General features: G+C 47.2%; 1 protein-coding gene across 1 annotated transcript in view; it reads right to left on the bottom strand.

The window, feature by feature from the left end:
* ABCC2 (ATP binding cassette subfamily C member 2) overlaps nucleotides 1–21,580 on the bottom strand; it is a 36,843-nt gene that overhangs the window by 4,828 nt on the left and 10,435 nt on the right. Inside the window, exons 11-26 of the mRNA XM_015423999.1 lie at nucleotides 21,315–21,380; nucleotides 20,839–20,976; nucleotides 18,350–18,496; nucleotides 17,814–17,898; nucleotides 17,611–17,677; nucleotides 16,818–16,944; nucleotides 15,705–15,881; nucleotides 14,774–14,941; nucleotides 14,216–14,426; nucleotides 12,242–12,381; nucleotides 10,592–10,618; nucleotides 9,141–9,200; nucleotides 8,566–8,788; nucleotides 5,079–5,233; nucleotides 2,879–3,034; nucleotides 205–404 (exon numbers count right to left, since the gene is read on the bottom strand). Coding sequence (XP_015279485.1) covers nucleotides 205–404; nucleotides 2,879–3,034; nucleotides 5,079–5,233; nucleotides 8,566–8,788; nucleotides 9,141–9,200; nucleotides 10,592–10,618; nucleotides 12,242–12,381; nucleotides 14,216–14,426; nucleotides 14,774–14,941; nucleotides 15,705–15,881; nucleotides 16,818–16,944; nucleotides 17,611–17,677; nucleotides 17,814–17,898; nucleotides 18,350–18,496; nucleotides 20,839–20,976; nucleotides 21,315–21,380 — 2,147 coding nt within the window. The remainder of the gene's footprint in view (nucleotides 1–204; nucleotides 405–2,878; nucleotides 3,035–5,078; nucleotides 5,234–8,565; nucleotides 8,789–9,140; nucleotides 9,201–10,591; nucleotides 10,619–12,241; nucleotides 12,382–14,215; nucleotides 14,427–14,773; nucleotides 14,942–15,704; nucleotides 15,882–16,817; nucleotides 16,945–17,610; nucleotides 17,678–17,813; nucleotides 17,899–18,349; nucleotides 18,497–20,838; nucleotides 20,977–21,314; nucleotides 21,381–21,580) is intronic.

Genomic DNA, 21,580 nt, shown 5'->3' with positions numbered 1-21,580 from the left:
TATCGGCTTATCAAATGCCCAGTCAGTGCCTCCTCCAGTAGCTGAGAGGGAAAGCACAAACCTCTGAAGTAGATGGAAGCCGCTAGGCAAAGCAGCAGAAAACTACTTTTGCTTCTGGCCGCGCAGGGAAAATGTCCCCTGAAGCCAATGGCTCCTTCTGCCCTTTTACAGAACAGCCTGAGCCTGACCATGTTATAGCCTCACCTGTTGGAAATGATCCAGGAGTATACAGACTTCTGATTGACGTCCACAATTTTCTCATTGTGCAACAGGAAGCGTTCCTGGTGCCCGTAGGCCCGGATAACAGAGAGGCCTGACACTGTCTCACTGAAGTGGGAATAAATGGGAGACCGGGTGACCGAGTCCAGGCGTCGCAGCTGGCGGGATGTGGCCACGTAGAATTGCTAGGAGTAGAGAGAGATCCCCATGAGGTGCACAAGCAGGGCGGGGACCTCACAATCTTGCAGGGGGGTGGGGGGTTATTTTTCTTTCCATCATAAAAATAATCTTCAGATTGAGATAGAAATACTAGGCTATACAGCCTTGCACATATTCCTGAGACAGGACACCAGAAATTATGTCTTTTCAGTCCCTGTCTAAGGCAACAGCCTGTTTTATTCATGTCACTGATACATTTGCACAGAACAGGACCCAGGCGTTCAGCATGCCAGATCAAAGGCAGAGCATGGCAGATCAAAGGGAGATGCTCCTTTAACTTTGTAAGTGTGGTAACTGAAATTTTTCATCTCTGCTTTGCCAACTCTAGTACAACATAGTAAGCAAAATGCTCCAAGCACTGCAAGAACGATTTGAAGGAATGCTTTCTGAAAAAAATGCTGAGTTTCTGTTAAAAAGTGGGATTCAGGTTTGTCTTTCTACATTGCAACAGCAAACAAAAATGGTCTTCAAAGGTCTGGCTTACCAAAATGTGTCATTCACCAAAAGACAGATCCAGATGGGCAGCTGCGTTGGTCAGAAGCAGTAGGACAAAGTATCAGTCCAGTGGAACCTTTAAGACCAACAAACTCTTATTCAAGGTGTGAGCTTTCGTGTGCAAGCACACTTCCTCGGATAAGTGAAATGGAACTTACCAGTCCATACATATAGGCAGAAGGTGAGCAGTAAATCTGTGTGTTTCCCATGGAACTGAATCCAAACAATTGATGACTGTGTGGACTTAACTTGTTATTTCTGTTTGGTTTTTGCATCTGTTAAAACATCTTCATTATGTTAAATGGTAACCATATAAACCAAACTTTTTTTTCCTGATTCTGATAAATATCTTCATTATGTTATAGGCTAATTTACTGCTCAACCTCTGTCTATATGTATGGACTGGTAAGTTCCATTTCACTGTATCCAAGGAAGTGTGCGTACACACGAAAGCTCATACCTGGTGTAACGAAATGGCTGCCAGGCAGAGGCAGCAGTGTATTTTAAAATGGATGCCAGCCTGGTAGTCCTTAGGAGAAGGGAGGTACTCCACAGGGAACAATGGAGCTGCCAAACCTCCCTGCCTACAGTTCCTAGAAGCTTCAGGGAAAAGAGCGGGAAAATATGGACACACCCCAGGGGCAATCTCTAAGACATCAGAAACTGTATACTACAGTTTGCAGTGTGACCAGATAGTCCAGATTTGCTGCTGTCACCAAGTTACAGGCCTGTTTCTCTACACTTTGGTGCTGGGATCATTTCCTAGCTGCTGGCGGCCGTAACTCTTTCTAAACCAGTTTGGTGTAGTGGTTAAGTGCACGGAGTCTAATCTGGAAGAACCGGGTTTGATTCCCCACTCCTCCACTTGCACCTGGCTGGATGACCTTGGGCAAGCCATAACTCTGGCACAGCTGTCCTTGAAAAAGAGCAGTTTCTGTCAAGAGTTCTCTCAGCCCCACCTACCTCACAGGGTGTCTCTTGTGGGGAGGGGAGGGGAAAGGAGTTTGTAAGCCGCTTTGAGACACCTTTGGGTAGTGAAGGGCGGGGGATAAATCCAATCTCTTCTCTTCTTCTAAGAATAAATGTCCGCACAGGAACAGCTTTCTGAGCTAGTATAGAGTATATCTGGTCTTTGAATTTGTGAAATGTGTGCAAATTGCGAAATTCTTATTTCTCTTTCAAAATGAGGCCAAATTCTACGTGCTAAAGGAGAGAGAAAAATCACAGAGCTATTACCTTGTTTAGAATAAAAAGAAGTAATAGATGGCCTTTGAGAATGCAGGGTAGAGCCAGTGTAATGTAGTGGTTACAGTGCCAGACCACGGTCTGGGAGACGCAGGTTCAGATCCCCATTCTGCCATGGAAGCTTGCTGGGTGACTTTAAGCCCAGTCCCACACTCTCAACCTGACCGACCCTCACAGAGTTGTTGAGAGGATAAAATGGAGGAGGGGAGATGGTTGTAAGCCACTTTGGGGTAGAACAGTGGGGAATAAATGAAGCAAATAAGGGTAACTTTGCAGTTTAGTAATCCCAGTAGGCAGTTATGCCTAGTCATTTTTAAAGACTAGATCTCTTTCCAAATATTTGTGGGCAAATAATGAACCCACGCAGAGGGCAAGGAGAAGGTTCAGTCCCGACACTGATCTCAGTGCATGCACAAATCAATCCTACATGCATATCACCCACAGCGACCCTAGCATGGTTCTTACTCACACGGTTTCCAATGAAAGCACGTAGGCTGGGGGTGGAGCTTGCAGCTGCAGTCCCATCTCCCCCACCCCAGGCACATTCATTTCCCCACTCTTGAGACATCTTAGGAGGACTTTGGTCTTCAGCACTAATGGACAGCCAGGTTGGGTTTGGAACTGAAGTCCAAGAGTTCAAGGAAATGTTCTAAATGGAGACAGGTTGTCAGTGTCCTGGAGACACAGAGTCCCAACTCACCTGAACAAAGTAGTAGAGGATACCCAGCGGCACAATGATAATTCCAAAGTAAGGTGTAGCCAGGCAGATCAGCAGCAATGTACTGAGAATTCCCAAAAAGCAGCTCAGCCAGCTGCGGAATGACATTGGAATGGTCTCATCCACTGTGAAAATGTCCTGCAAAGGAAGAGGAAGATGAGAACAGAGATGGTGGCATGGAGCACAGAAAGCCTGAAAAGGAGATTAGAAAGATTTATTTTGGAGAGGTCCATCAATGGCTACAAGTGACGCAAAATTACTACAAAGTTTGAGTCCAGTGGAAGCTTTAAGACCAACAAAATTTAATTCTGGGCATAAGCTTTCTTGTGCATGCACACTTCTTCAGAAACAGGGAAACATTAATCAGATACATACCTCAAGCCTGACATATAGGTAGAGAGTGGGTGGGGGTGGGGTTAATTGCCAGGAAGGGCTAGTTAGCATCTTGACTCTAACTAGACCTTCCTGGCAACTAACTCTCTCTCTCTCTACCTATATGTATGGACTGGTAATTTCCATTCCATTGTATCTGAAGAAGTGACCGTGCACACAAAAGCTTATACCCAGAATAAAACTTTGTTGGTCTTAAAGGTGCCACTGGACTCAAACATTGTTCAGTTGCTTCAGACCACCGTGGCTACCAATCTGGAATAATTACTGACAACTACATCAGAGCTTGTGTAAGAGAGGGGGATGGCAATTCCTGCTTAATTCTCCTTGCTGAGGTGTTGTGCCTAAGCCAACTTTTTCTCAGGAGCACTTTGTACAGGGGGGGGGGGGGGGAGAGCCTGAAAAGGAGAGATCCATTCTGTGAATGCCTTTGGGTCACAATTCATGGGCTCCAAGCTTGAGTCCAATCTAGCTGGATGCTTATGAGCCACCTTAAGGTTAACAGCAGTCCTATGAGGGGAGCTTCCTGTTCATGGAAGGGTTGCTGACAGAAAGAGGAGGCTGGAGGCTGAAACCCCTGTTTGTGGAGGACCATGAATGGGAGGAGGCACAAACAGTGCAAAAGGCGATTACTGCACACAGGTCATTGTTCTTTGTCGTTTCTTGCTTCATTTATACCCTGCCTTTCTCCCCAGTGGGGACCCAACGTGGCTTATGCCCTTCTTCTTGCCTCCATTTTATCCTCACGACAACCCTGTGAGGTAGGTTAGGCTGAGGCAGTTACTGGCCCAAGGTCACCCAGCAAGCATCCATGGCAGCAGGGAGATTTGCACTTGGGTATTTCAGATCTTAGTCCAACAATCTAACCATGCTGGCTCTCCCTGTTTATACTGTGTACCATTAGTATATGTGGTGCTCTGCAGTTTCATAACGAGAAAAATAGGCCCCTGTTCCCATGGAGTTTCAGTTTGCTTTCTCCAGGTCTATAATCCCCCTACTTTTATACAACCCTTCCTCCAAGGAGTTCAGAGAAGCACATATATATTTTCCCCTACCCATTTCACAACAACCATGTAAGGTAGGTTAGACCGAGAGAGAATGACTGGCCCAAGTGAGCTTCATGACAGAGTGGGATTGAACCCTTGTCTCCAGTGCCCTAGACTTAGGGCTTTTCCGCATTCTCATTTTACTTGATTGCTAAATTTCTGTCTCTTGGGGTTTTTTTCTGTTCCACATGTTTGGCTCCCTCTGGTGATCAGTTCAATATCACACAGCTTTCCCCCCAGTGTATCTCCCTGCAGGTTTTTATGCTGGGGAAAAAGCTGTATGATATCGAATTGACCACTAGAGGAAGGGAAAACACTTGCAGAACAGACTACCCCCCCCCCCCCCAGAAATGAACTTAGCAGTGAGTAAAATGAGGATGTGGAAAAGCCCTTACACTCTAACCACTTCACTGTACCAGCCCACAGTGTGTATTGGTACTGTATCAAAGACTATGGAAACTGCATCTATCACTGAATTCTTGAGGGATGACATGTGTCTGTGAAGAAAGTCTAGGCCATGAATGCACTAAGCCAGAGCTAATCACATTAACAGCCATTACAGAAACATCATGTGTCCAACTGAATTCATGCCCATTTCCCAACATGTCCTCAGCATGTTATTGTATAAGGCACTGGCCTATTCCTACAAGCCAAGTCCCTGATGTAGCCCAAAGGCTCACAAGGCCTATTTTTGTATCCCCGGTCCGTCGGGGAACTTTCAGGCTTCACAAAGCATGAACTTGTACCTTGGCAAACCTATTCACAATGCGGCCTGTTGGCGTTGTATCGAAGAAACTCATGGGCGCTCGGAGGATGTTACTGAGCAGCTGCAGGTGCAGGAAGCGGGAGGCTCGTACGGCACCGTTGGAAGCAAGAAAGGATCCGGCCAGTAGGAAGAGAGCTGGAATGAATACATACATTGATGTGGGCCAAATACTTATGCAGATGCTGGCAGGGCTAACCCTAGGAATTTAAGCTGAATATGGCACAGGTCCACCTGCCTTGGAGTTCTGCTCTTTAGCTATCAAACCTCTGCTGCGAGCCTACAAATTCTTCGGACTATAACTGGTTCCACAATGATGCTCTCTGCAGTCTGCCACTCTGGACAGCTGCTTTAACTTTAACCTTGGTTCCCAACAAAGGGCTGGTCGCAGAAGGGGTGGGGTAGACAGTGCTACAGCAGCCGTGGCTAATCAGAGGCAAACATTTTGCCTTTGCACACTGGCATACGTGAAGGTAGCACTGTGCACTGAGGGGTGGGGGGGGCAGAGATAAAGGGTATGCTTGCCACTCCCACTTCTGCACACCAGGCAGCATCTGCCTTGCCGTGTTAAATATTTGTGCACAGCAATCAGTGACAGCGACACAACAGAAAAGAGACAGCCAGAAAGACAAATCAGATAAGATATGCAAGATCAGTGATGAGATGGGAACCTGAAATCTTTCAAAGTATTTAATTGTCCTCAGTAGCAACTGCAAGGGTGATGGACAGAGGGGATGTTAGTTCTTGCCCTGTGCTATTTCTGGGCTCACTCCCTGTATTAGACTTCAGCAGGGAGAAAAAATGTTTCCATCCCCAGAATGCAGCAAGGTAAACTGTGTAAGGGAACAAGGTTTAGCTTAGATCCCCTTGCCCACATGCTCTGGTAAAATAAATCAGCATGGCTTCTGCAAAGGGAAGTCCTGCCTCGCCAACCTTTTGGAGTTCTTTGAGAAAGTGAACAGCATGTAGACAACGGTGACCCAGTAGGCATTATATACCAGGACTTTCAAAAGGCTTTTGACAAGGTACCTCACCAAAGACTCCTGAGTAAACTTAACAGCCATGGGAAATGAGGACGGGTCCTCTTATGCATTAAAAACTGGTTAAAGAACAGGAAGCAAAGAGTAGGAATCAATGGACAGTTCTCACAATGGAGGGGAGTAAGCAGTGGGGTCCCACAAGGATCAGCATTGGGGACAGTACTATTTAACTTATTCATAAATGATCTAGAACTAGGGGTGAGTCGTGTAGTGGCCAAGTTTGCAGATGACAACAAATTATTCAGGACGGTGAGAACCAAGGCTGACTGTGAAGAGCTCCAAGAGGACCTCCACAAACTGGGTGACAATGTGCCAAATGAAGTTCAGTGTTGGTAAGTGTAAAGTGATGCACAAACTGGGTGACAATGTGCCAAATGAAGTTCAGTGTTGGTAAGTGTAAAGTGATGCACACTGGGACAAAAAAGTCCCTGCTTCAAGTATGGGCTAATGGGATCTGAACTTGCTGAGACTGAGAGGGGAAAAAGATCTTGGGGTTGTAGTGGATAGCTCAATGAAAGTGTCAACCCAGTGTGCTGCAGTGGTGAAAAAGGCAAACTCTGTGTTAGGGATTATTAGGAAAGGGATTGAGAATAAAACATCTGATACTGTAAGGCCCCTGTACAGATCTATGGTGCAGCCTCATTGGAATACTCTATACAGGTCTGGTCACCCTATCTCCAAAAGGACACGGCAGAGCTGGAAAAAGCACAGAGGAGGGCAACCATGATGATTAGGGGTTTGGAGCACCTTCCCTACGAGGAAAGGCTGGAGAGTCTGGGATTTTTCAGTTTAGAAAAGAGATTACTAAGGGTAGGGGGACATGATATAGGTTTATCAAATTATGCATGGGATGGACTGAGTTGACAAAGATAAATTTTTCTCTCTCCCTAAATTCTAGAACTCAAGGACGTCCAATGAAACTGATGGGCAGTAGATCCAGGACGGACAAAAGGAAATACAACTTTACAAAGAGAATGATTAAAATATGGAATTTGCTGCCAGAAGATATAGTGATGGCCACAGGAATAAACATCTTTAAATAGATTCATGGAGGATAAGTCTATCGATGGCTACTAGCCATGGTGACTGAGAGGAACCTCCACATTCAGAGGCACTAAACCTCTGAATCCCAGAGCCAGGAGGCAACATCAGGGAAAGGCCTCAGCCCCTATGCCCTAGTGTTAGCCCCCCAGAGGAACTGGTTGGCTACTGTGTGAGACAGGATGCTGGACTAGATGGACCACTGGTCTGATCCAGGAAAGCTGTTCTTACGTTTTGTTCAAAAATAGATATGTCCCTTCCAGCTTCTTTAAACATAAATAGGCCCCGGTCACACGAAAGGTTTTGGGCCGGGAGAGGGACAGATCGGGGGCGCAGCAAATGAGCGCGATCCCACCGCAACATCTGGGAAGTGTTGCGCACCCGTCCCCAATCCGGCCCTTCCTCCCAAAAAGCCGCAGCAAAACTAAACCACCTACCGAGGTGGACCTTCCAGCACGGCCGCATCAAGCCTGGCCGTGGGATCGCCGGCGTGTCCTTCTGCTGGTGCATCCCAGGGTCCTGGCTGAACTGCGCATGCTCACACATGCACAGTTCGGCAGCCTCCCTTTCCCCACCGTGGCCTCCCCCGGCATCTGATCGTGCCGGGGACGGAATGCGCCCAAATGTGATCCTGCCATGGCGTCTCTATTTTGGTGCGGCTTCCGAAAGCCACACTTTGCCCGTACCTTTCCCCCCGTGTGGCAGGGACCATAGGTGAACATATGTAGATACACAAAGTTATCTCCACTTTGTTGGCTACCAAAGTTCCTGCTCTGCAGGCAAAACATTTTACTTTCTATAAAATGGGGATACTTTATCCCATCAAGCTAAAATTTGGCAAAGAGCATCCCATGGGTGTGGTGTACAATCCCTGAGAATTTCATGCAAACTGGGCAGTGGAAAGGCTTTCAGCCATTGGAGCCACTGGAAATGAAAACAACTCAATAACAAAACAAGTAGCTTAAATTAAAGAAAACCAAATCAAGTTTTTAAAACAAGAAAACAAGTCAAAAATGAACAAAAAACCTTGCTAATCTCTAGTCTGAAGGATCTGGGTAAACAGGGAGTGTGAAAGACCACAGCCTGAGACCCTGGAGATCTGCTGCGAGTCCAAGGAGACATTACAGACCTTGATAGACCACTGATCTGCCTGAGTAAGGCAGCTTCAGGTGTTCAGAATTTTCGAAGTCTTTTGATTGGTATAAATTATTGTCTTCTACATAGAGGGCCTAACGCTATCAGCCAACTACAGTGACTGCAATCAAACTCACCCATAATTCTTGCAAACTATAGTTCATCAGCAAACTCTCTTCCAGAACTTACAATGGCAGTGGAACAGATCCTACCCAGTCTACATTCCTTAATCAGCTTTAAATTTAAGAGGCATACCTTGGACCACACCCAGTGCCCCATAGACTCCAACACGCATGTCACGTTGGGTGGCCGGGTACGTATCATTCTGGTTGAGTTTCTGGGCATCATTCGTCCAGGCACTAAGCCACAGGCTGGAACCGACTGTGGCCACATATTGCCCAAGGTAGGCAATGAAGACCCATATCGAGAATCCGCTCCCAACAGCACGCAAATACTGCAGGTACACAGTGAACTTCACCTGCAGGGTAGAGACTTGTAATTAGCTGACTTATGGTGGGTTCCCATGATGTATCCTGCAACAGCAATTACATTCCCGACCCATGCTTGAATGCATTAACATGCACTTAGGTACAGTGCCAAAAATGAACAGCTGTCATGGCCATCACTGATCAGGTCTGGTTATAAAGGAGGCCATGGTGTGGGGTATTACTATTCTTATTTCTAGGAACTGATGAGATGAGCTCTAGCTACCTCCTGTAAAAGGGATGTGACAAGGCTTCTGTAGTCTCCACTTCCTTCTCTCTGAGACCCATGGTGGTACGTGCCCAAGTTATGAGTCAAAAAGAGTATTTTTGGTGCCACACTCTCACCTTGCCAGTTTCCACAGCCTCATTTTCAATCAGCCTCTGTCCTTTCACTTCTTCCATGGACTTCAACCTGTTCAGTTTTCTTTGACCGGACTTGACAAGGGACATGTTGCTGCTGTTGCTAAGGCTGGAACAGGAGAACAACAGGGTGAGATAGTTCTGAGTTTTCCCCTTCTTGCCTGTGCACTACGTATGTACGCATGCAAGTGCCTTCAGGATGCAACCAATTTATGGTGACTCAAACAAGTGCATTCAAGGCAAGTGAGAAGCAGAGGAGGTTTGCCATTGCCTGCCTCTGCAGAGACTTCCTTGGTGATCTCCCAGCCAGTTACTGACCCTGCTTAGTTTCAAAGATATGATGAGGTTGGGTTGTATCATGCCACTTCCCTCTCTGCATTGCACTAGCGGGACTCCTGTCTGCTGCTGAATGGTGTTGCACAGTTCTTCACATGTTTCATTTCTAGCCGCCCACCTCCAATGTCATTGTCCCACATCAGCTGGCTTTGGCTCTTCCCACCTCAGCAGAAGTGGCTGAAGTCAGCAAGGCTGCACAGAGTTCTAGGATGAAGCTCAGAATCCCAGGATGTCTAAAGAGAAGGCCATGGCAGAACCATGGAATCCAGGCAACACCCCCAGAGTTCAGGGGGAGACAATGTTGCAGAGAAAGGGTGGGGTAAAAATCCATGAATAGTAATAAATAGCCCTGAGCCTTGCAAGCATTGCAAAGATGTTGACAGGATGTGTGTGCGGAAGATGAAATGATTGGCTGACAGTGCTGTTTAATGATGTCAAGAGATGAGAGGTTGCCAAAGAGGAGAGAAATATTTCCTTAGAAATGCAAGTTTTGGAGCTTCCGGTTAATGGCAACACGCTAGCAGACATCTCTCCCGGACCTCCAGGGAGACGATCTGAGCGCCTGCGGTGAGGAGGGGGCTCGACTGTCCGTTGCCCCCCCATGGAGCCGGTGCAAAAGGCTCCTTGCCATGGGGCTTTTGAGGGGTAGCCTCTTCCACAGCAAGATGCTGCGGAATTGAGGCACTCCTCCGCCCTGATGGTCCTGCCACCCTAATGATTCAGAGCCGCCGGCCGGGACAAGCGTTGGAGATCGGGCGATTTAACCACGATCGAGCGAGATCCCTGGACCAAAAATGAACAGTGAGTCAAGTAAAAAAAGAGATGCCAAAAAACTAAAAGAAAGCCCCCCCCGCCCCCTGGGAACAGTGAGACGAGCGAGCAGGGGAGGGGTTCCTCCCACATGCATAAACAAAACAACGATTTGCCAAGGGGGGAGCAGAAGTAAAAACGTGGAAATATGTTTTAAGAGACTTACCGGAGCGTAGATAAGCGCTGGGGCGAATTTCAGAGACTTTAGCAACTTTTACTAAAAGTAAATAAGCCTCAAACATGATGAGGAAGAAAACGGAGAAAGACAAGCTAGCAAAAATGAAACTAACAGGAGGCTTGAGTCCCCGGCTGGAGGACTCCTCAGAGCTATCCAAAATGCTAGCAGAAGCCATGCGCCCTCTGTTGGACCAAATGACCAACGTTAACCAGCAGCTAACTGTACTGAATCAAAACCTTGCAGCTCAGCAGCTCCAACTAGTGGAAATCACAAAAATAACGGAGCAAACAGTGGAAAAAGTCAAGGAAGTGGATGCAAAGACCAAAAAAGTCAAGAAAAAGGTGCAAATGCTGGAAAAGAAAAGAAATTCAGGTGAATTTCAAATTTTTCAGCTGAAAATGGAGAGAGCTAACCTAGTCCTCCGATTCCAAGGGGTCCCTGAGACAAAAGGAGAGAATCTAAAAGAACTTTTGAGTGAAGCATTAGCTCCAGTTACAGATTTAAAAGCGGAATACTTGATAAGCAAAATGGAAGTGATCTATAGATCCTATTCCAACTATATCAAGAAAAATAATCTGCCTGGAGAGATTGTGGTTAGTTTCTCGAAGAGACATGTCAGGGACTTTATACTCAAAACAACTACAGAAGTGCTGCTAAAAATGGGAGGAAACAACATCAGAATTTTTAAAGATATCCCATTTGAAATCAGGAAGAAGAGGAAGGCGTATAAAGACCTAATATCGTTTCTGCAAACGAACAGCATTGCCTACAGATGGCTGATTCCCAAAGGCGTCACCTTTAAAATTAAGGACAAAAAAGAAAAGATTGACTCTGTCTTTAAAGCACATGAGTTCCTGAGATTACTATTGGGAGAGCCAGGAGAGGTCGGTGGGGAAGAAGAACACAGTAAATCCAGTGAAGATATGGATTCTGCTTCAGATAAGGAGGCGGCAGCCCACAAGCGAGACTATCAACTGAGGAAAAGAAAAAACAAAGCTAAATAAAGGCTGAAGGACTCTGAATTGTGCCTTAAAACATTTACTTTAATGTTGCTCTTGGAATTTTCTTAAAATAGTTAAATGATGGGCTAAAAGCTAAATATATTAGCATAAATGACCATGCTCAATGTAATCTAAGCATGTTAAGAATAACACTTATACAAGCTAATGTAAAGATCTCCTATACTTGGGGTTTTAGTTATTAGTGGTTTACTTTCCTGTATCCTTAGTTGTAGTTGTTTCCCCTTCCCATTTTTTCTTTGTAGTTTGTAGTCTTTAGAAAATGCAATAAAAAATCCCCTTCGGGGGTTCAAAAAAAAAGGGAGGGAGAGAAATGCAAGTTTTCTCATGCAAAATGTTTAAATAAAATCTTTTTAAAAATACCAACTTCTTGGTGGAAAGTACCATTAAGTTGCAGTTCACTTATGGCAACCCCAGGGGGTTTCCAAAGGAATGTTGCCATTGCCTGCCTCTGCATAGCAGCCCTGGACCTCCTTGATAGTCTCTCATCCAAATACTAATCATGGCTGACCCTGCTTAGCTAGCCTGGGCCATTCAGGTCGGGCTGCCAGCTTCTTAGGGGGGCCCTTACCCCCCCCTCCCCACTTCAGGGCCTAACTGGACAAGGCAGATAAATGTTCTAAAAGGAAACAGCCAAAGGAGACGTGGGACAGGCAGGGGCTCAGAGGGAACAGAATGAAGACGGGTGAGAACAGTGAAATAAATTCAAGATAAGGTGGCCATAGGGTCTGGCCTGAGTTCACAGAAGGCTCTGACCTACGGGTGAAGTTTTTCTGCTGAATACTGGCTTCGCTCTTCTGGGTCATGGTCACTATGTCAGCTGGCATCTCTTCAGCTCCAGGCTCAGGGTCTCCATCTAGTTCCAGCTCTTCACCCATCCCCACTAGAAGTCAAAAGCATGGAATAATCCCACATTAGGATGTTGGTAACCGTAGGAAGAATGATTCTTAAGGGCCATCATATTAGGTCACCTTACGGATGGGCATTTGTCTCTTCTGCTCAGCGGGGCCGTAGCTAAACCCTTCCTTGTGGGGGTCCCTGGGGAAAGTGGGGGAGGCCGGAGTGTGTGCGCACGCGCGCAAAGCACACATGCGCCGCACACACATCACCCCAGGCACGCTGGGCACGCCCCCAGCGTGCCCCGCATTGGCAATAAAGCTACGAGCCTGCTAAGCACATTTTACTCTCCTTGTAATCACAAAGCAGAATTTTACTCTCCATGTAATTCACAAAGCACAATCTTCTCTTGCACTCACCTAGCACAGCCAAAACCATGTGCGTCTCCGCCCCCTCCCCACCTCAAGGAGGGATCTCCAGCCCACAAAGCCGCCAGTCTCAGGGAAACAGCATTCACACGAAACGTGTGACCAGAGGAGTCGAGGCACAGGCTCGCCCAACTTTGCAAACGGGTCGCCCAATTTTGCAAACGCGTCAAATCCCATCCCGCAGTCATTGGAACAAAAAGAGACCACAGGAGTGTTTCTAATGGAATGAGAGGCTTTGGTTTGACCGCCGTGCTGAAAGGACGCCGCTCCAAACCACTCGGGCGGCCATCTGCAAGGGGCCGTGGTGCGCTGCGAAACCCAGACTGAAAGCGCGTTCCTCTGCACGTGAGTGGAAGCGCCCCCCGCCCCGAGGCTTCTCCTTACCGCTTGGGATAGAATGCAAAACAGGACGCCCAGCCCTTCCTCACGGATACTTCTTCCCTGCCCGGGGCGCGGGGAGGGGGGAGAGTCGCCCCCGCCTCACCTCACGCTGTTCCGTGAGAGGGGGGGGGAGAGTTAGCGCGGGACTCTGCCTGGAAGCAGACACTGGCCTAGTCGACGGCAACTCTCCCGAAAGTTTCCATGGAAGCCACCGGAGTGCAAGGCAGTCCCAGTTCATACCACGCGCTCCACTCCGGCGGGAAGGGACGAGGAAGGGGGTCCTCATCTTCGCCTACTCACTCACCCATTTCGCCCGGCTTCCCGCGCCACTCTGGCGACCGCCCAGCGAGGCTGCTCCTTGGGGAGAGCTGGCTGCCACTCCTGGAGACCCTCTGGCGCGCTCCTGCTGAGAGCTGCCGGCCCCTCCGAGCCGCCGCCTTCTCCCCCTGCGCGAGGGAGGCGGAGGCGGATCTGGAATCCCCTCCTCCGCATTCCTCTGGACACCCAAGCCTTAGCCCCCACACCAGTTTTCAGGGCCAAAGCTCAGCTGCGGTGACTTCCCAGTCATAACGGTGTGCACCAGAGAAGGTGTCCTGAGCATGTGCCGAGTGCCTTTCCTCCCCCCCAATGCCAGACTAACTCCCCGGCTCGGCTGCCGCTGCCGCTGTGGGCTCCTCGGGGCCTCGCTCGCTCCCGTCGTCGAGGCAGGCCGTGGTGTGTGTGTGTCGTGCAAGGCGGCGATCGAAGTGCTGCTGCGCCGGCCGGGGCGTCTTTCTAGCTGGGCGCTGGGCGGGCGAGGTCACTGGAGGAAAAGTCGCCGTCGGAGGCTCGGAAAGGGCGCGGCGGCCCCGTTGGGATGGGGGGATCCGTGCAGGCGGAGGGGTGGTGTGTGTGTGTCTCTGCCTGCAGACGGGAACCCTGAGGGAGGGGGCCCGCAAAACCAGTGGGGAGGCCGGGCCCCATGGGCCCCACGTGGGCTACGGGCCTGCTGCTCAGAGACAAGTTTTGACACGTGACTCATCCTTGATCAAGATGCATTGCGGAAGGTGACCTCAGCTAGTACCCCTTAACCCCATTTAGGGTGATGCCTCTTACCCATGACTTCCTCTTCGGGCATGTTCTCTTGTTGGTTCCCATATGTGGTGAGCAACTGAGCAAACTCCCCACCATTAGCCAGTAAGGTGCTGTAAGAACCCTGTTCTGACACAGCTCCAGCCACCAGCATCACAATGTCATCAACTTGTGCCAGGAAATTCAGGCTGTGGGTCACTAGGATCCGCGTCTGTGGTACAAAACAGGATACTAAACTCAGAGGACAGTATCAAGATGGCATCCATACCAGCCACACCACAACCTAGACTTGTTCCTTTAAATAGACGGGTCCTATAAAGACTACACACCCTTTACCTGGACCTACTTTTTAAACCTAGGCCCATTCTTCACAGTCCTACCACTGTGTGCTTTGAAAACTCAGAACAGTCTCCCGTCCTCCAACAAAATGGCCTCTCATCCCTAGAAGACTGGCCCTGGAAACCCTACTTAGCATACTCTTGTTCTGTTCAGCCAAACTCCGAAGTGTGACAACCACTTTCTCCCCAAACCCAGGACCATGAGGCAAAAAACCCTCACCTTATGCTGCAGCAGCCCATCTGGTCCCAGTACTTTGTCAAAAATATGTCGTCCTACATGTGAATCCACAGCTGAGAGGGGATCATCCAGCAAGTAGATATCTGCATTGTTGTATACAGCTCTAGCCAGGCTAACGCGTTGTTTCTGGCCTCCACTTAGGTTAATTCCCTGAATAAGAAAACAGCCAGGCTTAGTCTTCTGGGCTCTCTTTGTGGTTCACCCAACACAGATCAACCTAACAGAGTCCAGACTACAACTATATCGCAAGCACAATACAAGAACTCAGAAACCATGAACAGCAGATCTATTAAGGAAATGAGCCAAGCCATAGATTATAGATCAAGTCACAAACCAAACATTAACAAAATCTGAAACAAACAAATTACTGAGGATGCACAAAGTAGATACCCCCCTTTTCTTGAAAAATAGAGCAAGATTCTTCTAAACCAGATGGGCAGGTAGTTTTCCAATAGCCTCCATGATCCAAAATTTATCTACGCCAGGCATGCAAACATTAACTTTCTTGGTCATTTGGAGGCAAATTAAAATCACCCCTAGATGAATAGATAGGAAACTTATGTAAACTGGGAGATCGATTAAATTTGCTTGCAGCTATTAGCTAATGACCAAAAGAAAATGAAACTTGTTTTTCTTTCAGGCTGCCAGCATTCTCTAAAAAATATGTGTGGTCTACCAAGTCTTTCTAGCAGGCCAATCACTCTTCTGGACTTATTTGCAAGGCTGCTAAACTTACTGAATTATATGAATAGATTCCATATTCTCACTCACATACAGGAGTCATTGGTTTGCCTACATAAAAATGACTGTGCTGCAGTGTTCATCAGGAAGTCCTTTCAGCCTCTTTGCCCTAGTTGTATCACCATCCCGGAACACCACCCTGCCCTTCTGCCACTGTGCCCAAAGTTGGTACCTTCTCCCCAATCTCTGTAAGATCTCCTCCGGGAAGCAGCTGCAGGTCTGGAAGTAGGGCACATGCCTCTAGCACTTGTTGGTATCGGGCTTCATCAAGGGGTGACCCAAAAAGGATGTTGTCCTTCAGTGTGGCATTCTGAATCCATGCCTGTTGAGGCACATATGCCACGGAGCCCTGCAGAAAACAACATCCATGTAGCAGCTTACCAGGGAGCAGACAGCAACAGACTAGTACGGAAGCCCAGGTGGGAGTGACTGTGGACAGGGTGGAGGCATAGGGGCCAGGAAATAAAAGGGAGAGATGCAGGACTTTAGGGAAGGAAGAAGATGGGCCTGGAGTGCATCTGCAAGGAGACAGGACTATGCAAGAGTGTGACAGGAGAGCTGACTGAGGTCCAAGAGGCAACAGGAATCAGGAATGCTGCAGTAATAGCCTGTGCAGGAGCCTGTGAAAGACAGCTGGAAACTCTCCAATCCTGCCGTTAGCAGAGAGAATGAAGGAAAATGCACCTTCCAGAGAGAAGCAACCAAGAAGCCAGCTGTCAGCCTTCCTACAGGAGAAAGGACTGGCCTCAAGGGTAGGGCTGTTGGAGGGCTAAGGAGGAGTGTGGCATTTAAAGAGAGGCAACCCAGGTGAGAGACTTGGGGAAAATGGAATGGGAGTTAGCCAATGGGCAAACTAAGAAATTTGCAGTAAAGTAGCAGTGGAGGTTTAGTTGATCCTGGGGAAACACCTTGTGGTGAGAACAGAGAGCAACTAAATAAAGAGCACCTGAATCACAGTACTTGGAGTTTCTCCAGGTACCAATAGGTTTTGTGGATGTGCATTAGCCAACCTGTAGGCGGACATATGCACAGCAACATCAGCACACTGAAATGCTAAAAAAACCCTCACTGTTTCCCATCAGTGACAAAGCCTAGAGAGTCTCCGCATAATGGAGGAGCATGGCTCGCAACCATATTGCTCTCTTCATTTGCACGATATATGTATTAAACGTGTGGATTTCCCATAGTTCCATTTCATCACGCAGGGCTCTACTCCCTCCATATAGCCACTAGCTCACACAGCGGCCTTGGTTTCCCATCTCATATTACCCCCACCTCTCCTCACCTGAATATTGACATGCCCCTTGATGTTCTCCATCTCACCCAACATGGCTGACAACAAAGAGGATTTTCCAGATCCCACAGCCCCCACTACAGCCACCAAGTGCCCATGTGGAATTTTCAGGGTTATGCTGCAAGGAAAAGTAGCACATGGACCAATGATAGGTAGGTATTTATTTAGATATTTATACCCCACTTTATCCCCAAAGCAGTTTACAACACCCTTCTCCTCTCCTCTCCTCTCCTCTCCTCTCCTCTCCTCTGTGAGGTACATTATTAGGCTGAGAGAAACTGACTGTCCCAGGTTCACCCAATGAGCTTCAATGCAAGAATGGGAATTCAAACCTGAAGGATGTAAATGGAAGCAAGTGACACGACCCTGGGCCCAGAGGAAAGCCACCCCTGATCAGAGGAGCCATAAAATAATGTCTCCTTGGATCAAGAGTTAGGATTAACTTTTCCTGCTTGACCCAAAATGTTATATGAACTTATTAAACTGCTTTCTACTGAGTCAGACCATTGGTCTGTTTAACGCAGTATTGTCATCTCTGACTGGCAGTGGCTCTTCAGGGTCTAAGGTAGGGAAAAGTCTTTCCCTGCACATTCTACTTGAGATTCTTTAACTGGGGATGATGGGGACTGAACCTGGGACCTTCTATATACTAAGCTACAACCGCTCCACAAATAGACAAGTAGTCCTCCTGCCCTTTATCTCTCCTTCCCAAAAGCAAAAGATCACATGTGTCCCATCAGTTTCTCCTCCTCCAGTGCAAACGATGGCATATGTGGTGACTCACTCTCTAATGGTGGCATCAGAGTTCCGTTCCCAGGCAAAGGAAGAGTCAGAAAAACGCACAGCACAGTCTGGGGGTAAAAATGCCAGAAGAGAATCATCACCAAGGGCAGAGGACACAAACTACACCCATTCTCTTGCACACTTCCACCAGCCTCCTGCATTCACTCCAGAACTCTGCTGGCCCCAGCCCCAGCCTTCAGTTACCAGGGTCGGGGTCATGCCATATTGCGGAAGTGTCCAGGTCATCACTTCCCAGGTACCGTTCAAGCCGCTCTGTAGATACGGTGACCTGTGAAGTAGGGAGGCAACATCAGGCATGGGGTTGCTTGGGCACACTGACACTTACTGAGGGGCACCACAGCCCTACAGACTGATTTAAGATTACTTGGTCTGAAACTGTCTGCTGTTACATCATATAACACGCCATCTCAATGAGTGATGGGATGTTTAGTACTACTAGCACTTTATGATGACCTGAATGTTTTAAAATGTTATAAATGTCTTTATGTGGGTTTTATGGTACCTTGTACCGATTACTGTAAGCTGCCCTGAGCCTGTTCGCGGGGAGGGCGGGATACAAATGGAATTAATAAATAAATAAATATAGGACTGTGGCATACAGGCCAATCCTGATTGAGCACAACCCAGAACCCAACACAGCATGACCACAAACTCTTTGCTGCACTGGGGTTATGCACCCCTCTCCCTCCATATCAGTTATCCGTGGCACGTCTGCTTACCTGCACCAGGGAGGAGAGCACCAGAGGGAGCATGGTGAGGGGGAAGCGCAGCACATTAAAGAGAGCGATAGAGGTGAAGGCCTTCTGTGCATCTAAGACGTTCTCCTCACCCACCATTACATAAACCGCAAATGTTACCACAGAGACCTGGGGACACACCAAGAGACACACGGGTGAGCTGTGAATTCTGCACTGGAAGGAGTACAAGGAATTAAAAGAGTACACTGTGTCGGGCAGTTACAGCACCCTAAAGCTTGTGGTTGTAGGGAAGGGTAAAACCGCCATCTAGGGAGGAACGCAAGAGAGGGAGAAAGATTTACTTTCTGTGCCAAACCCACACTGGACCCCTAAAGCTGCCATCTCACCTCCTAGAGGAAAATCTCAGTAATTGCTCATTTGTATCTGTTAAATATATAGGAGTTAGGACGGATCCAATCAGCTTTTTCACTACTGGTGGAAAAAGAAGGGTGGTGTCCTGTTTGACCACCCAAAAAGGTTACACTGAGAAACATGGGGCCTACACATACAAAAACCATGAGGAATGGGGTCTGTAGTATGGAGAGGAATTAAGTGAATGAAAATCTTGGATACACCCAATACTTTAAATTGTTCTTTCTTTTAGTGCCTGATTTTACACTTTCAAAAGATTATGACACAGCTTAAATTCATTACCAAAAGAGGACATGCTATACAATTCCCACTGACCCATCCACTTTAAAATTGCATTTCTGGATCAGACCAAATTACCATTTAGTCCAAAACTCTGTCTCCAACAGAGCTAGACAGCTGCCCCTTGGAAACCCTCACAAGCAGGGCACAAGGAGACAATTATCCCTTATTGGTGGTTTCTAGCCCCTGACAGGTGCATCTGCTATGAATTTATCTAGACCTGAATTTGCTTTTATATTGCTAAGCACATAGAAACATTATTCAGGAAGTTTGGGATTCCTAGATCATGTCTAGATGCCATGTTCAAGGGTCAGGAAGGCTTCAACATGCCTATCATTCTGCAGAATGTGTAAAACAGAAATGCTCAGGAGGAAATTTTTAGAAAGGGATTAGAATTCTGGTATAACAGATCAGTTTAGGAGGGCACTTTCATATAATTGTAGTCTAGTGGCTTGTTTATTGTATCTTGCTTTTACCACACTGTATTCTATGTGTATAATCCAGTCTCTTCATTGTTTATAGTATATCATGCCTTAGACGCTTTTTGTTTGCTTCCCCCCCTAATTCTGTAATCCTATTCCTATTAGATATTTTATTGGGTGAGTATGTCTGCTTCCTTCTTTAAAAAATATTTTGTAATCCACCTTGAGTCTCAGTGAGAAAGGCAGCCTATAATGTAAACAAAATAAATAAACAAGGTAAAAGCGAAGTGGCCATTTTAGGATTTTGAAGCTCATCATTTTAGGAACCATTTTAGGAACCAATTTAACACTTTTGCCTCAAGTAGTGAAAAGGTTAAGCATATCTCTACCATGAAAACGGGCTCCAGACTTACATTATTAAAAAATAAAAGCTGGACCTTTGAGAACTTAGACAGATTGTTGTAATACTGTAGCTATCATTATATCATTAACTGCCTATTAAAGGAAGCCTGGAAAAGCCCCTGGTGATGGTGGGGATGGCTGCTACCAGGGGATTGGGGCAAAGACACTGGGGGGAAACATGCTGCACAGAAGCCCCCATTGCAACTGCGCTGTATACTCAACCACAGCAGCAAGAGGAAAACCACACAAGCCTCACACCGTGTGGAAAACAGAGCTGCAAGTGGCAAGCCTACTTCCATGACTAGCAGCTTACACCTGCTTTTGTATGAAATGCAGGATCCCACAGCTCTAAGTTCTAAGATCTAAATGGATTTCTCTAGGATGTCCCCAACACTGGCTTCTTCTGGACAAGATTCACAGCTGACACAGCCCAACCCTTGAGCTCTTCAGATTGGGTATCTGTTGACACTGAGAATGCACAGAGTTCTCAAACTTGCTGCCCCCAAGGTAATAAAACATCCCAAGCACAAGGTCACAGTAGTTCTCATGAACAGTAAGGCTACCTGTAACCCTGGATGCCATAGTAGACTTCACAGCTAAGAGAAAAAGGAAACACAAGCCAAATAGTCTTCTCTATGCCTGGCTGACACAGATTTGCCATCTATGAATATTGGGTAGACTATCTTATTTAGTGTGAGGGAATCCACACATTTTATCAAAGGATACATCCAAGTACACTACAGAAATAGAATGCAGTGCAAGGAACCACAACCTTTCTACAAAGCTTTGCCCAGGCCCTGATTCAGCAAGCCCTTGGCCACATGTTAGTTTAAAACTGGCCAGACTGTAATCTAATCTCCCCCTCACCTCAGCTCAGGGTTCCAGCAGAGTCATTCCAGAATGTGTTTTGATACCCTGCCATTCTTGCCCGGGCTCCTTGCACAGGAGCCTGAACCTACTCCCAACACCACGTCCCCATTCCCAGCACTGTCTTACTATGACAGGAGCGCAAGTGAAGAGGAAGATGGAAATCGCCTGCAGGTAGGAAAATTTCAGCAGCCCCTTCAGCTCCCGTGCCCGGATCTGTCCGATTCGCTGCTCAAATGATGGCTCCCAGGCAAACAGCTTCAGAATCTGCAGTCAGATATGGAATTCAGTTCTATGAAGTGGTCTTCATCCTCACAAAGCAAGAGAAGGGGCTCCACCCTGCCATGCATCTGCCTTGGGCAGAATTCAGCCCGTTTCCTATCCCATGCATCAATAAGCAGACAAGGCAAAATATGCAGGCTGGTTTTCATATGTCTGCTTCAAGGGAACATCTCACAGAGATCAAAAAAAGCTAGACTCTCAATGTCCACATCCCTTGTCAGTTTAAGCCATGCAAGGTCTGGCAATACAGTCCCATTGTTGGTAAAGTAAGTGATGAGCATAGCCCATTGCTGTGATGGATCAATTTGGATCCTGCCACTCACCTTTATGCCACTGAGAATTTCATTCATTATTTTCAAACGCTCGTCCTTGTTTGCCATGTTCTGCATCTGTACAAAGATGCCAAGAGTTAAGTGAGTTTCGGGAATAATCCCAGACTCACAGGAAGCACTGCCTGTTAGGACACCATCATCACTAACAAACCTAGTTCCACTTAGCCTCTGACAACTGTAGGTAACAGAAAATATGTTGCCCAGCTCATATCTCTTGGGATGCTCTCTGAAGGTGGTGGGGAAGGAATGCTACTCTT

The sequence above is a fragment of the Gekko japonicus genome, unplaced genomic scaffold (genome assembly GCF_001447785.1).
Source record: "Gekko japonicus isolate JY-2015 unplaced genomic scaffold, Gekko_japonicus_V1.1 scaffold442, whole genome shotgun sequence".
Lineage (NCBI taxonomy): Eukaryota > Metazoa > Chordata > Lepidosauria > Squamata > Gekkonidae > Gekko > Gekko japonicus.
Note: the sequence above shows the minus strand (reverse complement) of the source record. Positions and strands in the feature narration are given on the sequence as shown.